The 26,611-nt window shown below is 37.1% G+C and overlaps 1 protein-coding gene across 6 annotated transcripts in view; it reads right to left on the reverse strand.

Annotated features, from left to right (window-relative positions):
• Positions 1–26,611, reverse strand: part of ZNF106 (zinc finger protein 106) — a 56,614-nt gene that overhangs the window by 8,290 nt on the left and 21,713 nt on the right. For 2 of the 6 annotated variants that reach the window (XM_081507840.1, XM_081507841.1), the window contains exons 4-15: positions 15,841–16,474; positions 14,594–14,663; positions 13,064–13,218; positions 12,920–12,980; positions 12,104–12,442; positions 9,870–10,650; positions 9,467–9,522; positions 8,220–8,365; positions 6,059–6,193; positions 3,740–3,856; positions 1,318–1,509; positions 802–864 (exon numbers count right to left, since the gene is read on the reverse strand). In XM_081507840.1, coding sequence (XP_081363966.1) covers positions 802–864; positions 1,318–1,509; positions 3,740–3,856; positions 6,059–6,193; positions 8,220–8,365; positions 9,467–9,522; positions 9,870–10,650; positions 12,104–12,442; positions 12,920–12,980; positions 13,064–13,218; positions 14,594–14,663; positions 15,841–16,474 — 2,749 coding nt within the window. Of the gene's footprint in view, positions 1–801; positions 865–1,317; positions 1,510–3,735; positions 3,857–6,058; positions 6,194–8,219; positions 8,366–9,466; positions 9,523–9,869; positions 10,651–12,103; positions 12,443–12,919; positions 12,981–13,063; positions 13,219–14,593; positions 14,664–15,825; positions 16,475–17,515; positions 19,697–22,900; positions 23,099–23,156; positions 23,470–26,611 lie in introns of those variants that run through there. The other 4 variants (XR_014058973.1, XM_081507839.1, XM_081507838.1 and 1 more) reach the window with 4 other exon arrangements.

A 26,611-nucleotide genomic window follows, 5' to 3' on the forward strand; every position in this document is an offset into this window, starting at 1 on the left:
ATGGGGTCGCTAAGAGTCGGACACGACTGAGTGACTTCACTTTCACTTTACCCTTTTATGCACTGGAGAAGGAAATGGCAACCCACTCCAGTATTCTTGCCTGGAGAATCCCAGGGACGGCGGAGCCTGGTGGGCTGCCGTCTATGGGGTCGCACAGAGTCGGACACAACTGAAGCGACTTAGCAACAGCAGCAGCAGCAAAAGAGGTAATTATGAGACTACTTGTACACACATGTAGCTGTACTAATTTTAGACAGGTGAAGTATTCTCACAAGCATTTGTTACTTATATAAAATATATATACTGTATCCTGACGGAGAGAACCCAGTGTTTCAGAGAGATAAGGGCCACAGCTCTGTGTGTATGTATTTTATAGTGTTTGAAGTATATTCACTTTTATCATTTCACTGGATCTGGAGAAAAAGTTCCTGAGGCTGAATAACCTCAGAAGTTCAGACTACGAACTGAACTTCAAAAGTGGCCTCCATGACCCAAGCAGAGTCTCACAGCTGTTTCTATTTGTGCTATTTTAAACTACATATCCTCTGTCTCAGAGCCTCAGATGCTCAATATGTCTCATGTTTAAATGAGACATTCAAACTAAACCTGAGGTAAACTTTTGAGTCTGTCCCCCACGAAGAATTTTGATTTCTACAGTGCTTAACAGTATCCAAGAGCTTATGCACAGGGATTATTATTGTCTTTCACTATAAAGGAGGCTTAATTTAAATTGCAAGAGGTCTGAGGAATTCCTTCAAGCTTTATCCACAATTTTATTAAAGATATACCAACACAGCTTACATGAATGTTGTGAGCATGGACTGACTGATCACTGGAGCCACTGAACACAAGGTCATTCACCACCTTAAATAAAAAAAATTCAGTGAGTGAGATTCAGTATAAAGTTCTAAGGTCTCCTTTAACTTGTAATATACATTGGCAAATTCTACTTTCCACCCTATTTTGAGATGAGCATGAATGAGGTATAAAATAAGTTTCTCAGACAAATTTTCTGAACTGGAATTTATGTGCTGCCACTAAGTACTCTGATGAACTGACAACATATTTTTGGGTTTGTTGCTTCTCTGGAATGATTACGAAGTAGCCTAGAACAGCATTCGAGTATATCTACATTCTACAATAAGATATTTGTCTCTCAATTAATATGCTAAAAAAACAGTACATCCTGTGGTGATTCCAGGCCTAAGGAAAAGGATGGTAACCTCCTGTATTCTAAATAAGGCATTAGAAAACATGGGAAATTTCATTTGAACTCTTCCATTTGCACCAGACAATGAACTCCCATTCTATACTTGCCTTCATGCAGAGGATGGTTTTGCTGTGGCCCTCCAGAGTTCTAAGGAGCAATCCGTTCCGTGCATCGCGTACGCTAATGGTGCAGTCATAAGAACCCACAACCAGTAACTTTCGGGCACCTTCCTGAGCTGTGGCAAGACAGCTGACAGCCCGCGGGCCATGGCATTCAAAGATTTCAAGTCGTTTGTTGTTCTGAAAAATAAGCCACCATTATATGAAGCAAAAACCACTTAGTTGGAAAAACTCAGCATCAACTAATCCAAATCACTACCTTGATACAAACTCTAAATTCTAACACCTATCTGTAAGTTTTCATACCCATTCTGTATTCCTAACTCCCCAACCTCTGCCATTTCCATTCCAATACTCTCTGTATTCATGACACCTTCTTCCTCCATTCTAGTGGGGACAGTCTTATGTTATAAACTCATTTCTATCTTTGACCCATGCTATCCTGATCATAATTAGAATCTGGTTCTCTTTTTATGTCGTCTCTCACTTCCCATAAGTCAATGACATGAAAGAGAAACCTTTTTCCCATATTTGAATACATTTTCCATGCCAAAGACCTAAGAAGTCTGATTTTTGTCATTCAAAATGTATGTACTCTATTTGTCGTGGTTGCTTCCAAAATTCTCTTTGAGAACTACTTTCTTAGACAACCAGTTTCTCATTCACCACCTTTCTGTTATTCTGGCCTTTTTCTGACCTCTAGTTCTATGTTTCTCTCTCATAACATTAAGTTAAACTATAGGAGCCTTTATGTCAGTCAGCGTAGCATGGTCGCATCCTGAATGTGGATGTGGATAAACATTCCTTTACTTCAGATTTTAGACTTGCTTTCCGTACTCCCAAACCAATCTTGTTCATAGTTTCCTACTTTCTCAAAACTCTAAAAAGGTACTTTAGCTCCAAGTATGAGACAAAACTCCCAGAGACTAGGCAAGAGCAGCAGCTGGGTACCTCAATCTCAGCCATCTTAAAATGCTGGGGAGATAGATGAAAGGCATTCAGGGCCCAAAGGTAGACAGGCCAAGGTCAACAGCCCTGGCTTTTTGATGAGCCCCAGGAAGCACTGCATTCCAGGAGTGTGGGAAAACAGAAAAAAGGTCCAGCCCTAACAAGGATTCAAAATTCACATCTCTGTAAAAACTCTCAAATCTCTGCCTCAAAGTCCATCTTTGCTGGGGCTTTTCAACCATTTAAAGACCATTTCAAAAAAACAAAAATAAAGATCATTCCCATTTGAGTTTGTCATCATTTTGCCCCAAAAGTCTGGCTCCTAACTTCTATTTACCTTTGATTACATTAATCTCACAAAACAGAACTGGGTAATTATCCAGTTTTAGCCTTTAAAACATTTTAAATCTATTTTGTCTTCTGTGATCTATTCATATCAAGTGAACCAAATAACTTGATATTTGATTATATATGGGCTAGTTTCTTCTAACTTGATTCTAAGCTTCTTAAAGGCAGAAACCATAGCATATTTTATTGCATTTCTTGTAAGTAGTTCCAGATAGCTGGTGGAAGGAGAGACAGGTACTAACTAAACATATGATACTATAATTAGGCATAATACAGTAAACTTCTAATACACTGTTAAAAGATGACCAGATGGCCTTGGGATAGAATGCCACAACTAATTAGTAACTAAACCTATCACTTCTACCTCTGATTACATTTTTTATGCATTCTCTTCACTTTAGTCTACATGTCAGCTGCTGTAACAAAGCCTCCTAAATGGTCTCCAAGCTTCTACTACTATCAGTATTTTCCAATCTGTTCAACACCAAAGTGACTTTTTCTAAAATACCAATCGGATCATGTTTCTCATGCTTTAAAGCTTACAAGTTCAACTACATTAACAAAGCACACAGAGCCATCAAGAACTGGCCTATATTGGTTTCCTAAGCCTTATCCTGAGACCTACCACATAATAGTGCTCAATAAAGGTTTGCTCAACAAATGGATTTATTTTTGGGTCAGGAAAGAATGAGGCCCAAGGGCATGAAGGCAAACCTTGACTTAGTTCAGTTTACAGAACAGGCTACTTTCATGAAGCCCTAAATCAGTTCTAAACGCCATCACTGTCATACTCAAAGGAATTTAAGCTCACTTTTCAGGGTGTCATTCTTAGAATGAGACAAACTAGTTTAACCCATGACTCATTATTTGGCCCCAAATCATTAGGCTTGGTTTAATTTAGTAGAGTTACACTTTGATCCTGGCATACTTGGCCTGAGCAGACAGAATGCATCTTGTTTGACTTACAACAGAAGGTAAGTTTTTGAGCAGTGGCTAATTCTGCTTTCTCTCACACACACAAAAACAGGAAAATGGTCTTGTCTTTGACTTCTTCCCCCACACACACCACTTCTAAGTGGCATGGGAGTTCGGCCTTCTCTCCCCTACCACTAACCTTTATGTTGAAAGTGACCACAGTGCCATTTGCCAGTCCTGCATAGAGAATTCGCCACCTACTGTGGAGGCAGAGAACCCGGTCTTCCAGCTGTAACTGCTCCACACACTCTCGAGTCTGATAAAAGCACACAACACCTGATCAGTAGAGGTTAAAAGCAAATAAGATATGAAAACAGTCCTCTGTGAAACAGACTGTGAAATTATTTTTTATGAGGATGAAAATGTTGTATCCTCCGTTTTGTAGAAAAGTATCTTAGACTGTTTTCTGCTTTTAAATTTGTGGCCCAAGAACCTCAAGCTGTAGGTAACATAGTAAACAAATGTAACTTCTAATAATGTTACTTATGTTTCTAACTTGGAATGTTGAAATTCTTCAAAGGGCCCTGTGAACTGGGTTTTAGCCTCTTAAATTAAGTAGCCAAAGAAAAAGCTGCACTCAATGTCTGAAAAGGAAAATAAAGATTATAGTTTTATTATCTGATAATTGCATTAATCAAGTACTATCTGCTTTCCTGCAACTGATTCTCTATTTCAACAGCTCCCAAATGCCTCCTTTAAACCAGTATCAGGTTAGCTGGTCTATAATTACCCAAAAAGTTTTCAAAATATATAGAACACCAAGCTTCACTCCTAAACCCTGAGATTCTAACTCAGTAGGCCCTGGAATATGTTTTTTAAAAAATTTCCTTCATAATTCTGATGCATATACAGGTTTGAGCTGATGTTCATAAAATAATTTCCATGAATTCCTAGAACAGGGTTTTATTGATAAAATCTAATTACCTAGAACAGGTCAATTACATAGTAAGTACTCAAGATTGAATGCTGTTGAATGATACTAAGTGACTAAAATAATAAAAAAAGAACTGTTAATGTGGATTTGTCTATTTCTCCCTGTAATCCCATCAATATTTCTTTACATATTTTGGTGCTCTGTTATTCTGTTATAAGATAGATCACTGTTCCATCTTCCTGTCTTGAATGTCTTCTATACTGACCCTTTTATCACTATAGAAAGCTACCCTTGTCTCAGTAGTATTCTTTGTCTTAAAGTCTATTTGCCTGATAGTAATATAACTACTCTGGCTCCTTTTGTTACTATTTGCAACAGTACATTTTTCCCCCATTCTTTTATTTCAACCTACCTGTGTATTTGAATTTAAAAGTGTCTTGTAGATAGCATAGATTTTGATGTTTGTTCTTTATCTAGTCAATCTCTTTTTCAATTTGAGTGTTAATTCACATTTAACATAATTATTAAATATGGTTAGATTTAGACTCCAATTTGCTTTGTATTTGTCTCATTTTTATTTCTGTTCCCCCATTTCTGCCTTGTTTTATATTAAGTTTTTTTACTACGCCATTTTAATTCCTCTATTAAATTTTGAAGTTATCTTTCTTTGCATTATTTTTTTAGTGGTTGCTTTAGGGCAGCTGTTCTCAGAGTGTGACCCCTAGACCAGCAGCATCAGTATCACATGTTTGAAAAGTAAATTCTTGGGCTCTATCTCAACCTTACTGAATCAGAAACTCAGGGAGAGGGGTCTAGTAATATGTGTTTTAACAAGCTCTCTAGGTCCATCTGATGCACACTGAAGTTTTGAATCAGCCTTCTAGAGATACCTCTTTAAACTGTAACAATCTAGTTCAAGTTAACATTGACTTATCCTGAACAAAATATAAGAACCTTGGACCAGCATAGTTCTATCCTCTCCCTTTCCTGTGTTCCTGTTATCTCACATATCCCATCTATATATAATTAGGTTAAAAACCTAGTTATGTGGTATTATAAATTTTGTCTTAAATAATTAAGTCTTTTAAAGTTAAGAATATATGTATATATTTTTTTCCTGCTCATTGATTTTTATATTTTAAATATTACACAATTGTGTATATATATGTATATTTTAATGCAAACAATTTTCTCTCATTTCTTATAATTCATTTAGAGAATTCCTGTTCAGAGAGATCTACTTCTAAGTCTTTAAGTTTAAAAACTTCTTTTAACATTTCTTTTTCTACCTAATATTAATTTTGGCATATGACATGAAAATAAAAATCAAGAGAAATATTTGTTGGAAAGATCAAAGGAGGTATATTATTAATAGTAGCAAGTGAAAAGATATGTGGACAGAGACAGAAAACATGGTTTAGATCTAAGCCTCATTTCTACCAAAGGTTACAAGTGTACTGAAACAGATTTAAAAGCAAGCAGGTGAACAGAATGAAACATCTGTCTCAGTGTCTCCACTCTACACAGTAAATATAGTCAAGGTGCTTCAATATCATCACTTTTGATTTCTCTGGACCCACTTACCTTAACATTATAGCAGCGAATGGTATGATCACTGGAACCAGTGTAAAGGGCAGCATTCTTCCCAGAGGTCTGAGTAACCAGGAGGCAGTTCACTTTGGAGGTATGGCCCTCAAAGACACCGATGCACTTGCGACTCTAAAGTCAAGCACAGCTCAGATCATTACTTGTGGATATAGATGGTTAAGATAATGTATTTCCTTAAAAAAAAAAAAAAGCTAAAACATACAGTTCATGTTTGTGTCCCCAGAGTCTAGAATAGTAACTAGTATCTGGTATCAAAAGGTGTTCAGTAAATACCTGTTCACTGAATGCCCAATGAAAAGAGGTACCTGCAACTTATATGTTAACTGAACCATACCAAAAATTACTTAGGGCAATTTGCTAAAGATAGATCAGAATTTTAATTAATGTTAGGCCAAGTCTCTCTAGCATATGGACTAAAGTGCAAGCAAATTCAAACAATAGCTAATTACCCAGATAAGTTGCCGCATTTGATCAGTACGTAGAGAAAGCTTCACAATATTCAGAGACATGCCATCACAGGTCCTACTGTCCCAGGTGTGGTTTCATAATGGAACACCCTCTTATCTCTGTGCACATACTGTTATATATATTTACAATGTACATACATACCTATACCTACCTTATAATTTAGAGTTAGAGCCAATTCCCCAAATCTTACACTCATACCTCCTGGTACCATTGCTTTCTTCCTTCAGTCATCTCTGTTGCCCTTCATACATTATTAGGCTAAAGGAACCTATATACCTGTTGCCTATAGTAAACACATTTTCTCAGTCCATCGTCTAATCTTTTGACTTTCAAAGACTTCATCAATTTCATATATTTTCACTGTATTTGTTCAGACAACATAGTGTTCCTAAAGTTTCTTGGCTATCATTGTTGACAAACAGAATTAGTTTGACATACGTTTTTCCAGTACCCGAGTATGGATGTGAGAGGTGGACCATAAAGAAAGCTGAGTGCCGAAGAACTGATGCTTTTGAACTGTGGTGTTGGAGAAGACTCTTGAGAGTCCCTTGGACAGCAAAGAGATCCAATCAATCCACCCTAAACGAAATCAGTCCTGAATATTCATTGGAAGCACTGATGCTGAAGCTGAAACTCCAATACTTTGGCTGCCTGATGCAAAGAACTGACTCATTTGAAAAGACCCTGATGCTGGGAAAGATTGAAGGCAGGAGGAGAAGGGGAAGACAGAGGATGACATGGTTGGATGGCATCACCAACTCGATGGACATGAGTTTGAGCAAGCTTCAGGAGTTGGTGATGGACAGGGAAGCCTGGCATGCTGCAGTCCATGGGGTTGCAAAGAATCGGACACAACTGAGTTGACTGAACTGAACTGATATCCTGTGTGTGCTCAGTCATGTCCAATTCTTTTGCAACCCCATGGACGGTAGCCTGCCAGGCTCCTCTGTCCACAGAATTTTCCAGGCAAGAATATTAGAGTGGGTTGTCATTTCCTACTCCAGGAGATCTTCTCGACCCAGGGATCAAACCTATGTCTCTTGCATCTCTTGCACTGGCAGGCCAATTCTTTACCACGCGCCACCAGGGAGGCACAAACACCAGACTCAAAACTCAAAAGTCCACTGTAAGAAAACTAAGAGTTATGAGCATCAGATTAAGTGTGGGTAATGAAAGACTGCTGCTGTTAATAACTTGCACAATTCATCAACTCTCAGGGAAAATGCCTCCTCTGACACTTTCCCAATGTTCATTCTATCCCTTCTCTATTATTACGGTGACAGACCTCAGCATCCACTCCAGGGCTGGGACCTGACTGTCCCTATCCTATTGTTATACTTCCATCTCCTTTTGCCAAGTGACTGTTTAGGGAGGAAAGCACAGGACCCTTTTTTGGTGGTGGGAGGGAAAAGAAACTCTTGTGGCTATTGACATCGGTGAGCAAGAGAACCTGCTTTAGGAAGAGCTGATACCAGAGAAAATAGAAAGGAGAGAAAGAAAGTCTCTGGTGACCCCACTGAGTCACTAGATCAACTGTATCTGAAGTTAGTCTAAAGCCTACTCCATCTCTGGAAAGCAAGCAAACAGATGCGTGTTTAAAAGAGAGCAAGTTGGGAGTTTCTAAAACCTGTAACAAAGCAAAAACATTCAAACTGATGTACCAACTCACCACCAGATTATAAGCTCGGACAGTTTTATCTGCTGAACAGGTATACAGTAAATTCCCAAATATCTGAATTGCATTCACTGCAGCTTGGTGCCCCTCAAAGCTCCCTTCTGTGGGCTCATCATCATCTCCTGGCTCTGAAGATATTTCTAGAAAACAACAATATGTTTCAGAAATATGTCGGCTTGTATCTCAAAAGATACTAAGAAATTTAAAACATTATGGAAAAGTGGTCCCTGGATTCTCCTAAAAACCTGGTTCGCCTAGCAAAACACCACATTCTCATTAGTGATCTTCATTATGAAGATTTCATATTAAGAAAAGGTAGGGAAGGCCTTTCTCTTAGGGAAAAAATACTTACATAGTGAGTCTTTGAATGATACCCTTTAAGGCACTAAGTATCTTTTCACATCCAGTCTCCTCTGCTGCCAGTTATTTTGTTGAGTAAGGCATTATTTTTAAAGTAATTCCTTCTCAAAGCAAACCCCACCCCCCACCCCCCAGAGCCAACAAAACCTTAATACAGTTGTCCCTTGTAACCAAGGGGGATTGGTTTCAGGATTCCTCCACCTAACATGTACCAAAATCCACAGATGCTCAAGTCCCTTATATAAAATCGCATAGTATTTACATATAATCTATACACATCCTCCCATTTACAGCTGACCCTTGAACAACATGCTTTGAATTGTGCAGGTCCACTTACACACAAATTTTTTTTTTTTCAATAAATGCCCATTACACGATCTGTGATTAGTTGAATCCATAGATGCAGAACTGAAGACACAGAAGGCCAACTATTCACGAGAGAGCCAGATTAGACATGTGAGTAAGAAACTGAAAAGCTAGGATTTGAGGATTCAGGGATACCAATATCTGCTGGTCAAACTAATCCATCCTCTTGGTAATAAGCCCAGTCCCCATCCCCTATTCTATAAGCACATTTAAGTAGATTTAAACCCTGGCTTTGATGCTTACAAAGCTTTTTTTCCTGTGATTAATTTATCAATTCACTCATTTAAAAAAAATATGTAATATTTATTTACTTATGTATTCCAGAGTGCATGGACTCTATAGTGATTAATAGCTGTGGCTCATGGGCTTAGCTGCCCCCAAGATGTGTGGGATCCAAGTCCCCAGACCAGAGATCCAACCCACATCCCCTGTTTTGGAAGGCAGACTCTCAACCACTGGACCACCAGGGAAGTCCCTCCTGTAATTCATTTAAATAAAACTGAACAGCCAAATACCTGAAGAGTTCTTTGATCCTTTTATGGAGGAGATCACAGTCTGAGTTTCTGCCACACTACAAAATAATAGCAAAAGTCTTCTTAGCATCTGTGTGAACAGGACAGGTAGGAAAACTTGTATTTTCCTGACTCAAAAAATTATTCTAAACAATGGACAAAATAGCAATGATACAAGATCAGTTTCTGCATGTGAAATTTTTATATGAAAGGAAAAAATAGTAAATATTTACAACACAAGTGAGAAAGCAGAAACTCTCCATTGCTAAGGAGATATCCATATCCATCATCCCTACTGATTTTCTACAAATGTGACTAAAAAACTTCTGATTTGGAACAAAAAGTTCTGTTTTCTAATGAAAGAATGGTGAAAGCTGCTCTGAGTGGACCAACACAGTATCCTTACCTTACAGGGATGCCATCCTTATAGCGAGTGCCAATCTCACTGGTAGAGCTAACTTCATCACAACCAGAACGAGAAGTTTCTAATGAGTTTTGCTCTGTGGAGTTCCAAATATCCTTTTTAGATGGGCTATCTGGTTTTTCTTCTCCAGATTCAGAAGAATCAATGGCTACCACTTCTAACTGAGGATTAGGAACTTCTAGGACTTCAAGAGACGAGTCACTATCTGGTTCATCTCTGACACTTTCTTGTTCTGGGCCAGTTCTGCTATCTTCCCAGGTGGAGGTTGTCACCTTCCCCCCTTTAGTAGACTTTCCAGTTTTTACTTTCCTTACAGGTTTAGCGGTAAATACATCCTGTTCAGTGTCACTGTTCTCAGGAACATGGGCAGCTCGCAGAGTTTTCTTCTTCCTAAGTTTCTTCTTTTTCTTGTTCCCCCTAGCTTCAGCTGATGTCAGAGTGGACTCTGCCTGTTGTTCTGGCTGGTCAGCTGGAGAGTGGGGCTCTTTCTCTAAAGGGGTTTCTGAAGCAAAGGATAATCTTGGAAAAGAACTGGTACAGGCTTCAGACCCACTGTTGCCTCTGTTTGGCTCTTCACTTTCTTTATCTATGCTAGGAAGACCAGCTGATTGGGAAGAGGGACTGTTCCCTCTGTTTCTGGTAATTCCTTGCTCCACAGAAAACTTCAGTTCTTGGCTAGGCTCATGGAATCTCTCTGTTAGCTCTGATAAGGACAATGCTGCAGTGGTAACTGGATAAACTGGACAATTGTCACTGATCTCTCCTGAATTGAGAAGGAAAAAAAAAATTATTCCATCGTCTTTGTGCCTGCTATATGTAGTCATAAACTACAATTATCACTGATTGAATTTCTATCAAATAATATGACACTTTGATGATACGTTAACAACTTTAACAGTCATGGTTTAGTTATTTCACACCTCAGCTTCCCGTAACGTACACATGTTTCACACTGTGATGATATGTTAACAACTTTAACAGTCATGGTTTAGTTATCTCACTCCTCAGCTTCCCATAACCTACATGTATTTCTAGTACAGTATTTATACACTTTGCCTGGCATTAATCTCAAATAATGTGCATGTCTTATATCCTAGAAAAGCTCCTTTTATGGGCAGAGATTGTTTCTACTGATCTTTTCTCTTTCTTGTTTGAAACAATGAATATGAATTACTTTTGCAGTCAGAAAAGGAAATCTAATAAAAGCTATTTTTGAAAAAAGTGTCACTACGTTTTTAAAAACAATACTAAATACTATCCATATAAAAGTAACAAAATTAAATATGAAAGATAACATATATTTGATGTACATATCAATGATTAGTGTTGCAACAAATAGCAAAATTTAGGATGATTCTTCAGACTTTGTTTTTGTTCAGAAAAAAAAAGAATACCACACAATATCAATTTGTTTCTTAACTTTCAATATAGCACCATTGTGGTTATACAAACTTTAGATAAGATTTTAAACAACTTAGAAGTTATTCATTCTCAAATGGTAACCAGATAAGGAATATTTTATAAAGAGAGTAAAATCCCTGGCTATTTGTCAAAACTCTCAAGTTCCTGTTAGATGATTTCAAACACCAGAGCCCTCTGCCTTTCATCATGGCCACCAGTTCCTCAGGTCTGTATTAATCTTAGTCTGTACTTGAAATGATAAAAACAGTTAAGTAATGAGAAATCCAGAAGATGAATCTTCTCTAGAAAACTGACTGAACAACTTCCATGCCTATCTCATGAAAAACATACAATTCTGCACCAATCCTAATAAATGGAACCTGTTACATGCTAATCCAAAGTCAATTTAGCAATCCTGTATTAGGGAAAATTAGGAAGAGTTACCAATATTTAAATAATGCTCCTAAATAAGAAGACTTAAAGAAAAACTATAGTAACTTTAAAAAAAAATATTTATTTATTTATTCATTTATTTGGCTGTGTGGGGTCTTAGTTGCAGCACACAGGATCTTCTATCTTCATTGCGGCATGCAGGATTCTTTTAGTTGCGGATGCAGAATCTTTACTTGTAGCATGTGGGATCTGGTTCCTGAGACCCCCTGGTATTGGGAGTGTGGAGTCTTAGCCACTGGATCACCAGGGAAGTCCTATAATAACTTTAGTTTTAATGGACAAGTATGACGTTACATCACTAATATAAAATTGCCCTAGACCCACTATAGGGTTGCCCTTAACACAGAGAAAAGTTTACATACTATTAGCTTGCAGTAATTCCTTGGACACACTGCAAGCAGAGCCTTGTGTCACGGCATTCACAGTCTCTTCTTGTTCAGGAGACATGGGTTCTTGTTTAATCTGAACTGATGAGTCTGGAGCAGGAACACTGCCATGAGCTTGGAAAGAAGATGTCATTGCTTGGAGAGGGGTTCCAGTAGATGATGGAGACACGTGGGAAGACAGAGGTTCCAGGAAATTAGGGAAAAAAGGACTAGGCAGAAGTGTGGCATCAGTAGATGTTTGAGATCTAACATTCTTCTGTTCTCGCGTAAGGCTAGAGGGAATCTGGTCTGGACGTTCAGAAGGTTCGTATGTTTCTAGAATGGGAAACGTACACACATACAAATGCAAAAATGTTAATCTGAAAAGCCACTCATTACTGAGACAACTTGTATTTTTAAAGATTATAAGAGAATTTAAAAGATGCTCATAATTCTTTAAAATCGATTGTTATGTAAGCTATATGTACAACCAATGATTCAGACAGGCAGGCATTAATATTCTAATTTTTCAGATTTTAAGTGACTTCTCCAAAGTCATACTGGTACTAACAGAAGAGCCAAATTTGTACCCCAGTCTTGGGATGCCTAACCCAAGACTCTTTCTATAACATTATTTCTATTGCTAAGCATTTTGGGGACGTACAGTCTTACAGGCCTTTCTACAGAAGGATGAAATTAAGGAGACACGAGAATAATCATATTAACTTTTTCATAACTACTTTAATTCCCCTCTAGAGAAAATAAAAAAGTAACAAGTTACAGACAGTCCAATCCATCAGATTTTCTGAATACCTTGTAATCCCTGTAGAATCTGTATTCTATGGGTCCTCAGGGCACTCATCTCCATAGTTATCTAAAAATAACATATTTTGTTAAGCATTTTTAAATTCAACTTTAAGATGATCCATTTTCATTAAACATTCCACCTGCTGTTACCTGCTGCTTAAGCATAAGTAGCCTTTGAACTTCAACATAAGCTGTCTGAAGTGCTGCACGAGCTTGTAGAAGATTGTTATCCATACACTGCAATGATTTGCTTAGTTCTTCCTCTCTTAAAGAAATATTCAGCAGCTGGTCAACCTGAGAACGTTCTGTCAAAAGAAACCATAAGGCTTAGTTTAATATTGGAGACTTCTCTTTAATAATCCAGGGAACTGCATCAATTGTCTAGGATAGGCCTTTATTTTCTCCCCACTAGGTCACTGGAAGGAGACTCATCAAACTTTTTACAAATCATATAGTCAAGCTGCATGCTGTCAGGGCTAGAGACCAAGCCTCATGGTTTCAAGTGTACCACCATATGGTACCATCTTACCAAATCACCATATTCCACAATGACGCTTCCAAGCAAAACCTCTGCCCTGGGGACATTAACTCTTGCAGGTTTCACTTCCCATCTTCCTTTATCTACTACCCTCTTCAACCAAGACTTTGGCTTAGATTGGGCCCCAAACCTAAACTGCTTGCACTCTCTTCTGGATTCCTATTTTTCTGGTCTGTTAGTTAATTTAAAATAATTCTTTAATATAAAATCAAAACCTTAATATATTAAGGTTCTTTAATATAAACTAACTTTAATATAAAAAATTTAAATAAAAATATTTATATTTAATATAAAATAATATATATTTTCCTGAAGAAAATATAGCTTTGAAATAAAATGTTCTACTATGTGTATTTGTTTGTCATCTTTATATCTGTCTCCATCCCATGCAATATGCCAAGACTGCTCCCCTAAATTCCAGACCCACATATCTAACTACCAACCAAATACGTCTACTAAGGTGTCTCTAAAGTCCTTTAACTCAAGGGATCCAAAAGGGAACGCCCATCTTCTGCCCTCAACCTGTAGCTCTCATAAAGTTTTCTAGCTCTATAAATAAAGCCATCAACTGCTCCAGCTAGAAACTGGTATCATCTTTGACTCCTGCCTTGTCACATCCAGCCACCCAAAGTTCATCCAGGCACTTCCTGAACAAGATCTTATACTGAAATGGCGTGAAATAAGTGAAAGACAAGAGTCATAGAAGCCTATCAGTCAGGGAGCCCCACAAATAACTTATCCCTTTAATTCACATGAGAAAAGCAACCAAGATTCCTCAGAAAGTGAGTGAAATGGCTATAAATGACCAAGAGGGATAAAAACTTCTACTAAATGTCTTGTTTCTCTTCATTTCACTGAAAAGGCCCAGTGAGACTTTCTGGTTTTATACTGAACTCAATTTGTCCATGATATATATTAACTTCAGTTTTCTGGTTTAGGTGGTATCACATATTTCTTCCATAGCTCCAACTGGATATAGTAGAAAATCAAATCTTTCCTATGCCCTTAAGCAAGGCAACAAAAATATCATAAATTAATAAATGGGTGTTCTCTGTTTGATAAGCTACACTTGTATATCAAGTTGTAAAAGGCTGAAGTGATACAACAACAGTTTCTTTTTGCCAGAATATGCTATACTATACCTTTCTTTCCTTTAATTTTCCTTCTTTTATTTTTTCTCTCAAGACTTGGCAGTTCAGGAGAAGATCCATCCTAAGGAGATAAAAAAAAAAAAGAACAATACTGAATGTGCAAAGGCCATAATCCAAGAGGGGGAAAAAGAATCAATTCTAAGTCAGTCATACACTATTATTCATTATTGCTACCATCAGGATAATTAGGAGTTTCATGTACACAATATGAGCATAAATATTAGTTGACTGAATGTATCTGACAAAAAAAAATACAATCAAGGTCAAGTACTTCCCTAGCATCCTAGATGTAGTAAAGCCCAAGGGCTTGGGCAAAGCACTTCACCTTTATAAAAGCTAGTAAAACATATATGATTTCATAGTTTCTACTTTAGAATTCAGCAAGAAAATCTTTACAACAAAAAGCTCAGCAGTCTGTGAGATAAGACCCAAGACATCAGTTATGTCATAAGACAATCAATCTCTCATCCAACAATATCTGCTACAACATCTAGTTCAACAGAGCAGAGATGGAATTTGACCCCAGGTCTACAACCCATGCCTTTAACTAGTTTGTTATATTGTCTCAATATTAAAGGAAACAGTCCATTTTCTGAGTGTCAGATTCCAGTCTATACTGCTATCAGCAACTCTTTCTTTTCAGAAAGGGTTCCTGAAAGGGTTAAGCAATATTAACCATCAGAGGTGCCAAAAGAGAAGTGTCAGTGAAGTAATGGATTCTAAAAAGACCAGGCTAGGCAACTTAAGTACAAAAGACAAAGCAACAGAGACTAAGACTATGCTCATATAGATGTACTCTCATAGTATTAAAACTACCTTATTAAGCCTAATAGTTCTGGGTCCAACAAGCATACATGCCCTACAAATACAACACTAGAGTGCCTTTCTTCAATAGCAGTACAGAATGCATCATGAAAACAGATAAAGTTACAGCTGAAGATGTGGCTCATTCCTTGGTCAGGTGATACAAAGAATCATTGGCTTAGAGACTAGTTTTAGAGATGACTTCATATTTTCCCAGTACTGTACATTCATATTCAATTACATCTAACTTAGTAGAGCTACTCAGTGAAAGAAACCAGTAGGACAAAAATATGAAAGTAAGAGCCTCAGAAATCTTCTATTCCAGAGTAGGGCAAAACACAAGCCCAGGTATCCAAGAAAAACATTAAGTTTTTCTTATTACAGCCAATTCACCACATGAAATGTTGTCCAAAACATACAGGAATCATACTCACTCCAGTGGCTCTTCGTTTCTTTCTAATATTCTGGCCATCATTCTGTTCAGCACCAGAGGTACAGCTGCTGTCTGTGGCTGCATCTGCCAAACTGGAGGTTGCAAGGGCTGAGGATGCATTTGATGATAAAGAGTTTCCTTCTCCATTACTCTCCTGGGCATTATGATTCTCTGAAAGTAGTGTAGAGCTCTCCTGGCTGTGCAGCTCTTTTGTCAAATGCATCAAAGGTATTGTACGATCAGGAGATAATTGCGTGCTTTGTCGCCTTCGAGTAGCAACATTTTCAGCTCCTTCATCTGTTCTTAGGGAGGCAGCCAGAGGTGTCACTTCCTGCTTAAGGCTCATGGTTGGTTTTTGACTCTGTGCGGATCTGAATGAATTATTAGGTGAAAAAATCTGCTGGGGCTCATTTTCTTTGCCTGTGCCTTCCTCACTGAAGAAGCTATACACAGAAGGAGCCCTGTCCATGATCACACTGCTCTCTGAAAGGCTTCGCTTCCTTGCCAACCCAGGGGATGAAGAAATGGAAACACCTTCCCATTGAAATCCTTCTAGATCGGACAGATCAGGTTCCCCATCCAGATCCAAGACCTCTTGCTCATTTTGAACCAGAGGCACCATTTCTATGCCAAACCTCAAGAAAGAAAAAGAAAAAAAATTCATAAATCAGACATAGCTGGGAGAGGGGGCACCACTTAATGTGCCAAACTCTGCTAGGCACTGAGATTGCAAATGTAAATAGATGGCTTCTGCCCTCAAGGAGCTTATAGTCTAGTAATTCTAAACATAAAGTATGTTAACTCTGTTATAAGTGTTGTAATGTAACAAGTAGTAAACTAGATATTTGTATATAGCTATATACAAAGGGAAGGAATAAAAACTGAAGGTTTTATCTAATATGGAGCTCTAAATCAACAGTAAGTACGTAATTTTTAACAGCAAACAAAAGTGTTCATCAAGCATTTACACGCAACAGACACCACGCTAAGAACTTCATAATTTCAATGATACTCATAAGTTATGGGAAACAAAAAGAAGGTACAATAAATATGTTATTTCAACAAGGATGGAAATGTAAGCCTGGAGGGCCATATAGTTAAAACACGGCAGGATGATTTGCAAGTAGCAAACCTATGTTGAACACCACTTTCCCATTCAGAAAAGTTTAGTGCTTTAACGTAAGGTGAACAGCCAAACTATTACGCAAGTACTCAGGAGAATGTATTTTGTGATCACAGATACAATGCCCACAGCAGATACAGAAAGATAATCATCTGTAAGTTTTAAGTAAAAGGTAATAAGAAGTTGTATCTAAAAGTTGCACCACTCATTAAGATCTATAGTTAAACATAGGGCTACAGACAGATATTCTTGTACTGCTGTCCATTTATGGCGCCTATCACCAAAGTGACGGATTTCTAATGGCATTTTCCCCACTTCATTTCTCCGAAGTAGGTGTGCTTCTTTGTAACCTGAATTCCCTGCTAGGAAACACTTTACTCCATTTGTTACAGAGTAGCAGTCACTCTTGGATATTTAAACCAGACATCTACAACAGATATTTTTTGCAAACATTTAATTAAACTCAACAAGTAGAATTCTCTTGACCAGAGCCAAAGGGTAAGTTTAAAAGAAAAAAAAAAAAAGGAAATGGATACGGAAAAGAGGCACACACCTGGGTAAGCCTTTGCCTAGCTCTTGCTTTTTCTTGGTTACTTGTTGAATGACCTGTTCCCAGTTGACATTTCTTCGAGATGCATTTAGAATCTGTCGAAGGGTTGGCTTGAGCCCAGATTCCTTCTCTGTCTCACTCTTTCGATGACCACTGATATTGCGGATGCGGCGAGCACTATTGAGGTTTGGCTCAGGAAGGTGTGCTCCAGTTTTGCTCTTCAAGCTAATGTGCCGGGTTAGATCTCTCTGGAGTGAGGCAGGAAAGCCAAGCTTGCTTAGTTCAGGCAGGAGGGGGCCTGCTGTTTGACCTATATCGCTTTTTTGAAGCTCAGCATCCAAACTAGTACTCTCAAAGCCTTCCGTTTCATAAGATTCATGAGATTTAACAGGGTCATCAACCTGTGCATCTTCTAGAGAGGTTTTCAAATCTAGCAGTAAATCAGACTGTGGGCTGGCTACAGATGTCATTTGTAACTCAGTTTCTTTTTGGTGAACTGTTGAGTTACATGGGGAAGTGGATGGTTTTCTAGATGTTTCCAGGTTTTGGTCATCCCCCCTTTTCTCATCAGCAGCAGGAGTACTGCAGGATAAAACTTCTGTAGTTGTAGAACCCAGGGTTTTGATTTTTGTCCCGTGCTTTTCTGTGTCAGATATCTCTCCATCACTTTCATCTTCTAATGCGTGTACTTGAAACTCAATCTTCAAAGATCCTTTCTCAGACTCCTCTACATTTCTACTTGCTTTTGCATAATTCCTGGTCCTTTTAGAAGCACTAAGCGGATTTTGCAATGACTCATGACACTGCAGCACATCTTTGGCTTTCTGTAATGTATCACTTAAATTTTCATCAGGATCCCTTTGAGTTACAAGTGAACTTTTATTATTTCCTTTTAAAACATGAGGACCCGAACATCGCATTTTGGAAATGCAGGAACTCTGATTATCTTCCACAGTGGGTTTAGTCAAAGGATTTGAGTGTTCCCCAGGGAAAAAAGAATTAATTTTGGTGTTTTTTGAGGGATTCTTTGAATCTTGCTTTTGAGGAACTGATTTAGTGCCTGGAGTTGGAAGGAGTGGGGATTTTAATGATGGCATCTTATTTAAATTAGGCTCTTGTTCAGGTTTTTCTGTAATGGGGCATTCTCTCACCACCTCATAGGAAGCAGTGGAGTCAGAAGAGGCTTTGTGTTTAAGAGATCCAGTATGTTTTTCTTTTTTTGTTTTCAGTTTTCGAGAATTATTTGTTTTATCATTTTGGGGCTCTTTTAGTCCCATGGTTATCAAGCTAAAATCAAAGAGAGGCTTATCTATCATTTCTGACTTGTTGCCAGTGACTTCTTTCATCCCTGATTGTAAATCCAGAGTCTTCTGTGAAGGGTAAGGAGTCCAGCGACGGAGCTTTTCCCTTGCTACACTGCCACTCTTCCCACCAATTTTGGAAGTGAAGGTGTCTGTTTGTTTAGTAGTTTGGCTTTCCAGCTGCTCAAAATTGAAGTCAAGCAAGCCTTCTGAATGAAACTTACCACTTGCAAATCCTTCAGAAGGACCTCTGTATGTGGCAACTGCACCAACTTTATCATTTTCTTGCCGCTGCCACTTATACCTGTCTTGATTGTATTTGCTTGACTTAGATTTTGTATTCCATAGCATATTCATGTCTTCCATTTGACAATTAGAACTTCTGTTTCTGCCTGGTTGAAATTTGTCTCCAGGGCCACTGTAATTCCAACTATTTGTACCACGTGCACTGGATTTCCAATTTCCGTTACTGCTGTTCATATGCCAACTGGAAAAGCCACCTGTTCCTTCAGAATGCCAACTGGAATTCCTTCCTGTACCATTATGATTCCAATCTACTGTCCCACTATTTGAATGCCAACCACCTCCAGAATTACTATGGTTGTGAAACCAAGGTGAGGAACCTCCTGCAGCACCCTTATGCCACCCAGAACATCCTCTTGATCCACCATTATTCCTTGAAGAATGTGTGAAGCTGTTTTTCCTAGTGTTACTATAGCCATCTTTCTCCCACTTCCTGTCCCACTGAGGAGGTCCACGATGATGCCGTGCTGGCTGGCTGTAGCTCTCTCTGTCTTGGTAAGGGATTCGGTCTTCTCGTCTCCATTGGGGTCGCCTGTCATCAGAGTTTATTTCTTGGCTGCTATTGGATGGTTCATCTTGTCTAGAAGAAAAACAATATTTTATTAGTGTTTTAAAGGAGTTATCATGATTCCTTTAAAGGCATAACCCACCAAACGTGCCCTCTGCCTTCTTCCTCTGTCACTTAGAATATGTAACTGAGAGTATGTAATAGTCTTATTTTTATTTCAAATAGTGATTGTTTTCATATCTTTAAATGATATAAACTTATATTTCACAATTTATTGATTTAAAATTAATATCTCATTTATCAACCCCAAAATATTAAAAACTTGACACATTTATACTATCTTTCCTCTCCTCCTCCTGTTTTTCTTAGCATATTCGAGGATTGTGTTCCTATCGTCCAATTATTTTTATATTACACAACTTACAGAAAAGAAGAGCAAGTATACTTTGTAGCTATGGTTAATTATCATAGTTAAGACAATTTAAATCCAGCTGTTCTTAATACCATGATTTCTTCAACAGTTGGTTCTTTCTGAACACCCAGTTTCTTAACTTATTTTAAATGGTAAGATTTTACTCTGCATAATAACTTTCATTAATAAACACTTTATCAAGTACACATTCAATGACTATTAGTAATGAAAGAAAACTTTTATGCATAGTTCCTGTTTCTGAAGGGCTTATAACCTAGCTAAGGAAATAAGTAAGGTCACAAACAGGAATAAAATAGCACATAACAAGCAAGTAGCATCCATGAGGAATGCCATAAGGAGTTTCATGAGCCAGAGGTTTTTAAAAGAAGCTACAGCTGTTTCAACTATTCATGTTAGACAAGAGGCCCACAGAAATGTGAATAAATTTAAGCAAACATCATGGGAATCGGCATTAAACCATTTTCCTTCAAAAAGTACCTATGTTTTGCCTAACTCAGCGCTTCACATGTGGTAAGTGCTCAAAAAACTGAATAATATTAACTAAAATTACTGAGTACCTACTAATCATAAGGCATTTATTGCTAAACACTACAAAGATTATATCATTTAATTTTCACAACTCTGCAGCAAGCATTATTATTTCTACTTTTTAGATATGGAAACTGAGGATTAGAGAGGTTAAATAACCTGCCTAGAGTAAGATACCTAGTTAGTGTTATGGTAGAAATTTGAACTTTGGCAGTCTAACTCTAGAGTCTACATTCAAACTGAAGTATAGTTGATTTATAATGTTGTGTTATTTTCTACTACATAGCAAAGTGATTCAGTTATATATGTATATATATATATTCTTTTTCATATTTTTTTCCATTATGGTTTAACACAGGAGACTGTATAGTTTCCTATGCTATAGAGTAGGACCTTGTTGTTTATCTGTTCTATATGTACAGTTTGCATCTGCTAATCCCAAACTCCCAATCCATCTCTCCCCTATCTCCCATCCCATTGGCAATAAGTCTGTTTAGAGCCCATACTCTTAACCACTAGACCTTGATAGAATGAAAATCTCCAAGTTTCTGCAAGTGGTTCCCTCCTCTGAATCTGAACCTCACTTAAATTTTAAACTCAGTACTGATTTTAATAGCTTCTAATGTCTCTAAGATTTTGGACACAAATTGGAATTTTTCTGTTTTTCACTTTTAGGATAAAAGCTAATTCACCCTAAAGTTCAAACATCCACTTACATTATGAATTACAACTACTGCTAAACAGGAGATCTGAAGTCCCCAAGTGTTCCTACAGACACTTGGAAGATTTTTATACCACCATTAACCAATTTGCTTTTTTTGTTTCTAAGCCGAATACAACTTCTGACATCCAAGGAGATCACTGATTAGGTCTACTAATATCATCCAGAAATGAGAATTGGGCAGTAAGTCAGTCACAAAGTAAAATTCCTAGATTATTCCTAGGGGCACAATAGCATGGAGCTAAACCCACAGCTCAAAAACAATAATCTAAATTAAAAACCTCATGAAGGAAAAAAGAAAAAACCTCATGAAGAAATAAGTAGATGACTTTATAAGTATGTCACCAAAGAGGCTTATTAAAATAATCAAAGACTAGTGACTGCAATATGAATGTCTAATTTACTGAGAAGCTTTTACTCTCTGACTTAATGTTTAATCATTTACACAGATAAGCTAATAATGGCACAAGAATGTTAGAACAAAAATAGAAGTTAGTCTTCTAGAGGCTCCAACGCCCTAAAACAAGAGTAAACTGTAGCTATATAAAAGTAGTGAGAATGTCATTTGAAGGATAAGCAACTAAACGATTTAAGAATCATGCTGCTATGGACATTTTAAAACTAAGAAAGTCCCTTTCGAAGACCTGTTCAAAAAGCTTTTAGCATATAGAATAACAACTACTTCTTTTTTATATTCAAACTGCATTCTAACTGAAAATGAAATACAGATCAGGTATAACTAGTATTCAAGAAGGATCTTTAAAATTTTTAGAATCTGAAAATTCTTAGAATCATGTTCTAGAACTTAAAAAAAATCACCCCACCTCATAACTGGTTCTATATCTCTTTTACTCATACCTGAAATTTTCTGCTTCATTAAAATTTTAGACCACGAATCAGTAAGGTTAAAATACAAAAGGCTAATACCTAAATTATAGATGTAGGTATAAAACTATCTAGTACAAGCTATAAAACTTATATTGTTGAAATGATTCTGACACTGTCCAATATATAGCATAAATTTATTCAAGAAATATTTACTGAAGAAATTAATAATAAAAGGATAAATCAAACTTAGTAGAAGCCCCATGTTAATTCACATTAGGCAAAACAATTTTTTCCTAAGGAATGAAATAAGAAATGCTATATAATATATTCAAATGAAACTTATTTACTAATATCTTTCCACTAGAAAATTCAGATACCAAACATGAATTTATTGGTACCCCCCCCAAATTGGAACTAATACAAACAATTCTAAACATAGTTATCAGCATGGTAAAAATTTCAGATATGTAACAGCTATGGCTAGTTTTTAGATAGGGTCAATACTGAGGTTTATTTTGTTTTAAGGAGTTAATACAGTAGTTCAAGCAAGCATTCCATTGCCTTTTAAGATTAAGATGGCAACTTCAAGGTAAATTTTATAATTAAGGTAAATCTGTGGCACAACATTGCAAATCAATTAAAAATTAAATTTAATTTAAAAAAAGATAAATCTGAATGCTACAGGCTGGAAAGAATGGAAATGGAAAATGTATTCTCTCTTACACTGTTTCACATAGGCTTTTAAAAATATCAAATTATTACTCACCGACTTTGTTCTTTCCTTTGTTTTATTAACTGAATGAGTTCCTTGTCAAAATAATCTTCCTCTTCTTCTTCCTTTCCATCATCTTCTCTTTCCTGGGCATCAACATTATCTTTGTGCAACTGGCCAGAAATGTGCTTTGCATATGCAGAAAGACCCACTTCTGTAACCCCGCACACTCGGCACTCATGACTACTGTCCCTAGGGAAAGAGGGAGATGAGGGACATTCAATGCTCCCCACTGGCATGGCACACTCACCAGATCTGTTATAGTTTCCTCTGAAAGACACTGCACACTTTGGCACAGTGAAAAATTAGTGCTAATCAATCTCAATGCTCCTTTCATCACTTTTAATAAGTTTGTTCATAAGTTACTTTTGAAATGAATTAAAGATTCTTTTCCAGCAATCAAGAGGCAATACACTTCAGAATAATATAGTTTAGGAGAAATCTTCTTGAATTGCTGTACTTAAAACCTTGCCAGAGGAAACGTGGTGAAAGGGGAGGCAGGGCAGGGGGCTCAGAGCAAACAGAAGTTGCTCTGGAGCACACCCATGATGCCAACTGCACTCAGAAATCCTGGTGACAGTGCTCACATTTAATCTCTGGCTCAAAAGCTTTCTTCCAGTGAAAAGTAAGGGGTGGAGAAAAGAGTCGGAGGCAGAGCCAATCACAGCCTAGTAACTAAATCGGAACAGCTGGAGCTCTGCCTGGAATGTGAAGATTCCGGACTCCAGGACAAATGATAGGAGTAGTCTCAGCAAACTTTTTTGGTCTCGGTGATACATGTGATCTACATTCTGCTTCAGAAGGGTTTATTTTAAAGGAAATGGAAAGCATTTCAGATGTAGGAAGTTAACAGCTGTGCTAGGCAAATGGTTTTTCTCAGGTTTCAGAAAAGAACACCATTTAGAGAGACGTAAAACCAGGTTCTCCGTTAAGAAAGATAATTGAGCAGGCTTTTTCTTCTTTTGCTTTACATACTTAATAATGTATCTCATATGTCGCCAGTTTAAGAAGCCAAAGTCTTGAATCAATGACCAGAGCTGTAGTAGATGAATAATTTAACTGCATTTTTAGCTTCTTGAGTCTCTTAATCAGCTCAGCTATCCATGCAGTCACTATGAGAAACATCGGAACACCACAGGTACATGTGTAATGAATAAATGGTAATGTCCACTCAATAATCCAAATTGGCTTATCTCTGTATCATTTGTCTTGGGTTAATACTAGTGATATTTTTGCACTTCCTATGCCATTCTATAAAAATACACAAACACATACACAAAAAGACATGTTGTCTTTAATAAGATAGACATGGACACACACACACGACTCTGCTTCATCTTTCCCCTCATATCCATCCATACATGGGCAGAATTCATTTCAGCTAACCAGAAGAGACCCTCAAAATAAAGCCCCTCATTTACTAGAAGATGGTTTCTGTCACAGATCATCTGAACATTCATTTTTAAAAAAAGAAAAAACATATCAAACAACTACTAAATTCCAGGAAACAAACTAAGTATATGGTTAATGGTGACAAATTTTGACTTTGTAACTTAAATGCTCTGGATGCAATATAGTCTATGACGCTAACATTCATTTTAATGAGTTCTGACCAGATTCCTTGAATTACCCTGAATATCTATATACTAATTCCTTCTAATTCTCCAGGAACTTAAATATATTACTTTCAGAGAGTTTTCCACTGTACTTACTACAATTATATACTTAAAAAAAGAAAAATAATCCTCAACTTTCTCCAGTTTACCACACTAGTCTCTCAAGCAACTAAAATTATGGTAGTTCATTAATGTTAACTTGTAACAGAAAGCAAGCCTTTTCTCATAGCAACAAAGAACGAAGTTTAAAATGAATATATAAATAGAAATCTATCCCCAAAGGGCAGCATCAGAACAATCTGAAGACTGTAACAAATTTAGAATACATAATTTCCCCTATAATAACAACTCGGATCAACTCAATTTTCTGGTTAGAAAATCTTTTGGGCTTTAATCTCTCTACAACTGGAATATGTTTTTAGTCCACTTCTCATCTAAAAATTTATACAATGCTAAACTGTATATTGCAGTACCAGGGACTTCATTCTAAAAGGTATTCTTAAATAAAAACCCTGATTTTTTCCCTTCTAAAATGCAGAGTTTAAAAAAAAGAAAATGCAGAGGGTTTTTTTTTTTTTGGGTGGGGGGGAGCTGTGCCTTATAGCTTGCAAGATGTTAGTTCCCTGACCAGGGATGGAACCTGTGCCCCCTGCATCGGAAGCTCTGAGTCCTAACCACTGCACGGCCAAGGAATTCCCACAGAGAATTTTTCATATGTCCAAACCATCAAAATCCTTCTTTAAAAGACATAATTGGAAGACCACATTGACTTTTTAACTATTAAGGAATGTAAAGTAGACAGTAATTAACTCTTAAAAATAAATATCCATAACCACAAACCTAATTTGCAATTTCCAAAGCAAAATTATATGTTAGATACCCATCAAACACTCAAATACAGATATTTGAAACATTTTTGCTTTCATTGCCAGACAGTGTATTAACCGTAATTCTGAAGCTACTTAATAGAAAAGTACCTCAAGACCCTACCTGGCTGGGTACAGAAATAAGAGCAACATAAAAGTTAACACTAAAAGTTATTTATCAGAACACAGAAATCTCTAACATTTTTCTTATAAATGAAATTAAGTTTCTGGGGATTTTTTCCTTTTTTAAGATAAACTTTACAAGAAACTTAATAAAGAGAAAAGAAAGAATCTCCATTTATACAGGGAAAGAACAGGACAGATCGACCACATCTCATGAAAATTCCAATGTGTCTATGTCTGAGGTTAAGCATATTAATTACAATAAGCATTCGGGCTTCCAAATAGGGTGTTTGGGAAACCACATGCTCTTTAAAGTTAATAGCAAATTAAATAACATTTTAACAATGCTATTTTCCAATTCTTTATCAATAAACAGTTAAAACACTACTTCATATAATAATATAAATTGTTGGGAAAAAAGTACTGCTGTACTTCCTGACTAATAAAGGCAATAATTTTCCAAAGAGTGTTTAACAGAGGGCCCAAATTAGCTACATCCTGTTACCACACAATTTCCTCTCATATGTGAAAGGCAAAGCCTTCAGATATTCTATCCATAAGCTCCTCTTTATTAAGCTTGCTCTATCTATACCACAACAGCTGGTTGATAAATTAAGGTTTGTGCCATTTTAATAGCATCTATCTGTAGAAACTACTTACAAGCTATACATCTGAACAAGTACATTAGGAAAAAACAGGGAAATGTTCCTGATGTCTCCAATTGTGAACCAAATAAGGTACTCACTTCTCAGCAAGCCAGCATTCAAAACGTAAATAATATGCTCTTTACATTTCTAGGTGGGGCTCATTTGGTAAAGAATCCGCCCGCAGTGCAGGAGACCTGGGTTCATCCCTCGTTTGGGAAGATCCCCTGGAGAAGAGAAAGACTACCCACTCCAGCATTCTGGCCTGGAGAATTCTGTGGACTGTATAGTCCATGGGGTCACAAAGAGTCAGACACGACTGAGCAACTTTCATTTTCAACTTACATTTCTTAACCAGATCACAATCAAAAATTAAGTGATATTTAACATCAGAAAGCCAGCTCTTAAACATGAAATCCAGAGGAAATAATCACAAACTGAGGACAGGAAGAAAAA

Source organism: Giraffa tippelskirchi, chromosome 7, assembly GCF_054371585.1.
Source record: "Giraffa tippelskirchi isolate mGirTip1 chromosome 7, T2T-mGirTip1v1.2.pri, whole genome shotgun sequence".
Taxonomy (NCBI): Eukaryota; Metazoa; Chordata; class Mammalia; order Artiodactyla; family Giraffidae; genus Giraffa; species Giraffa tippelskirchi.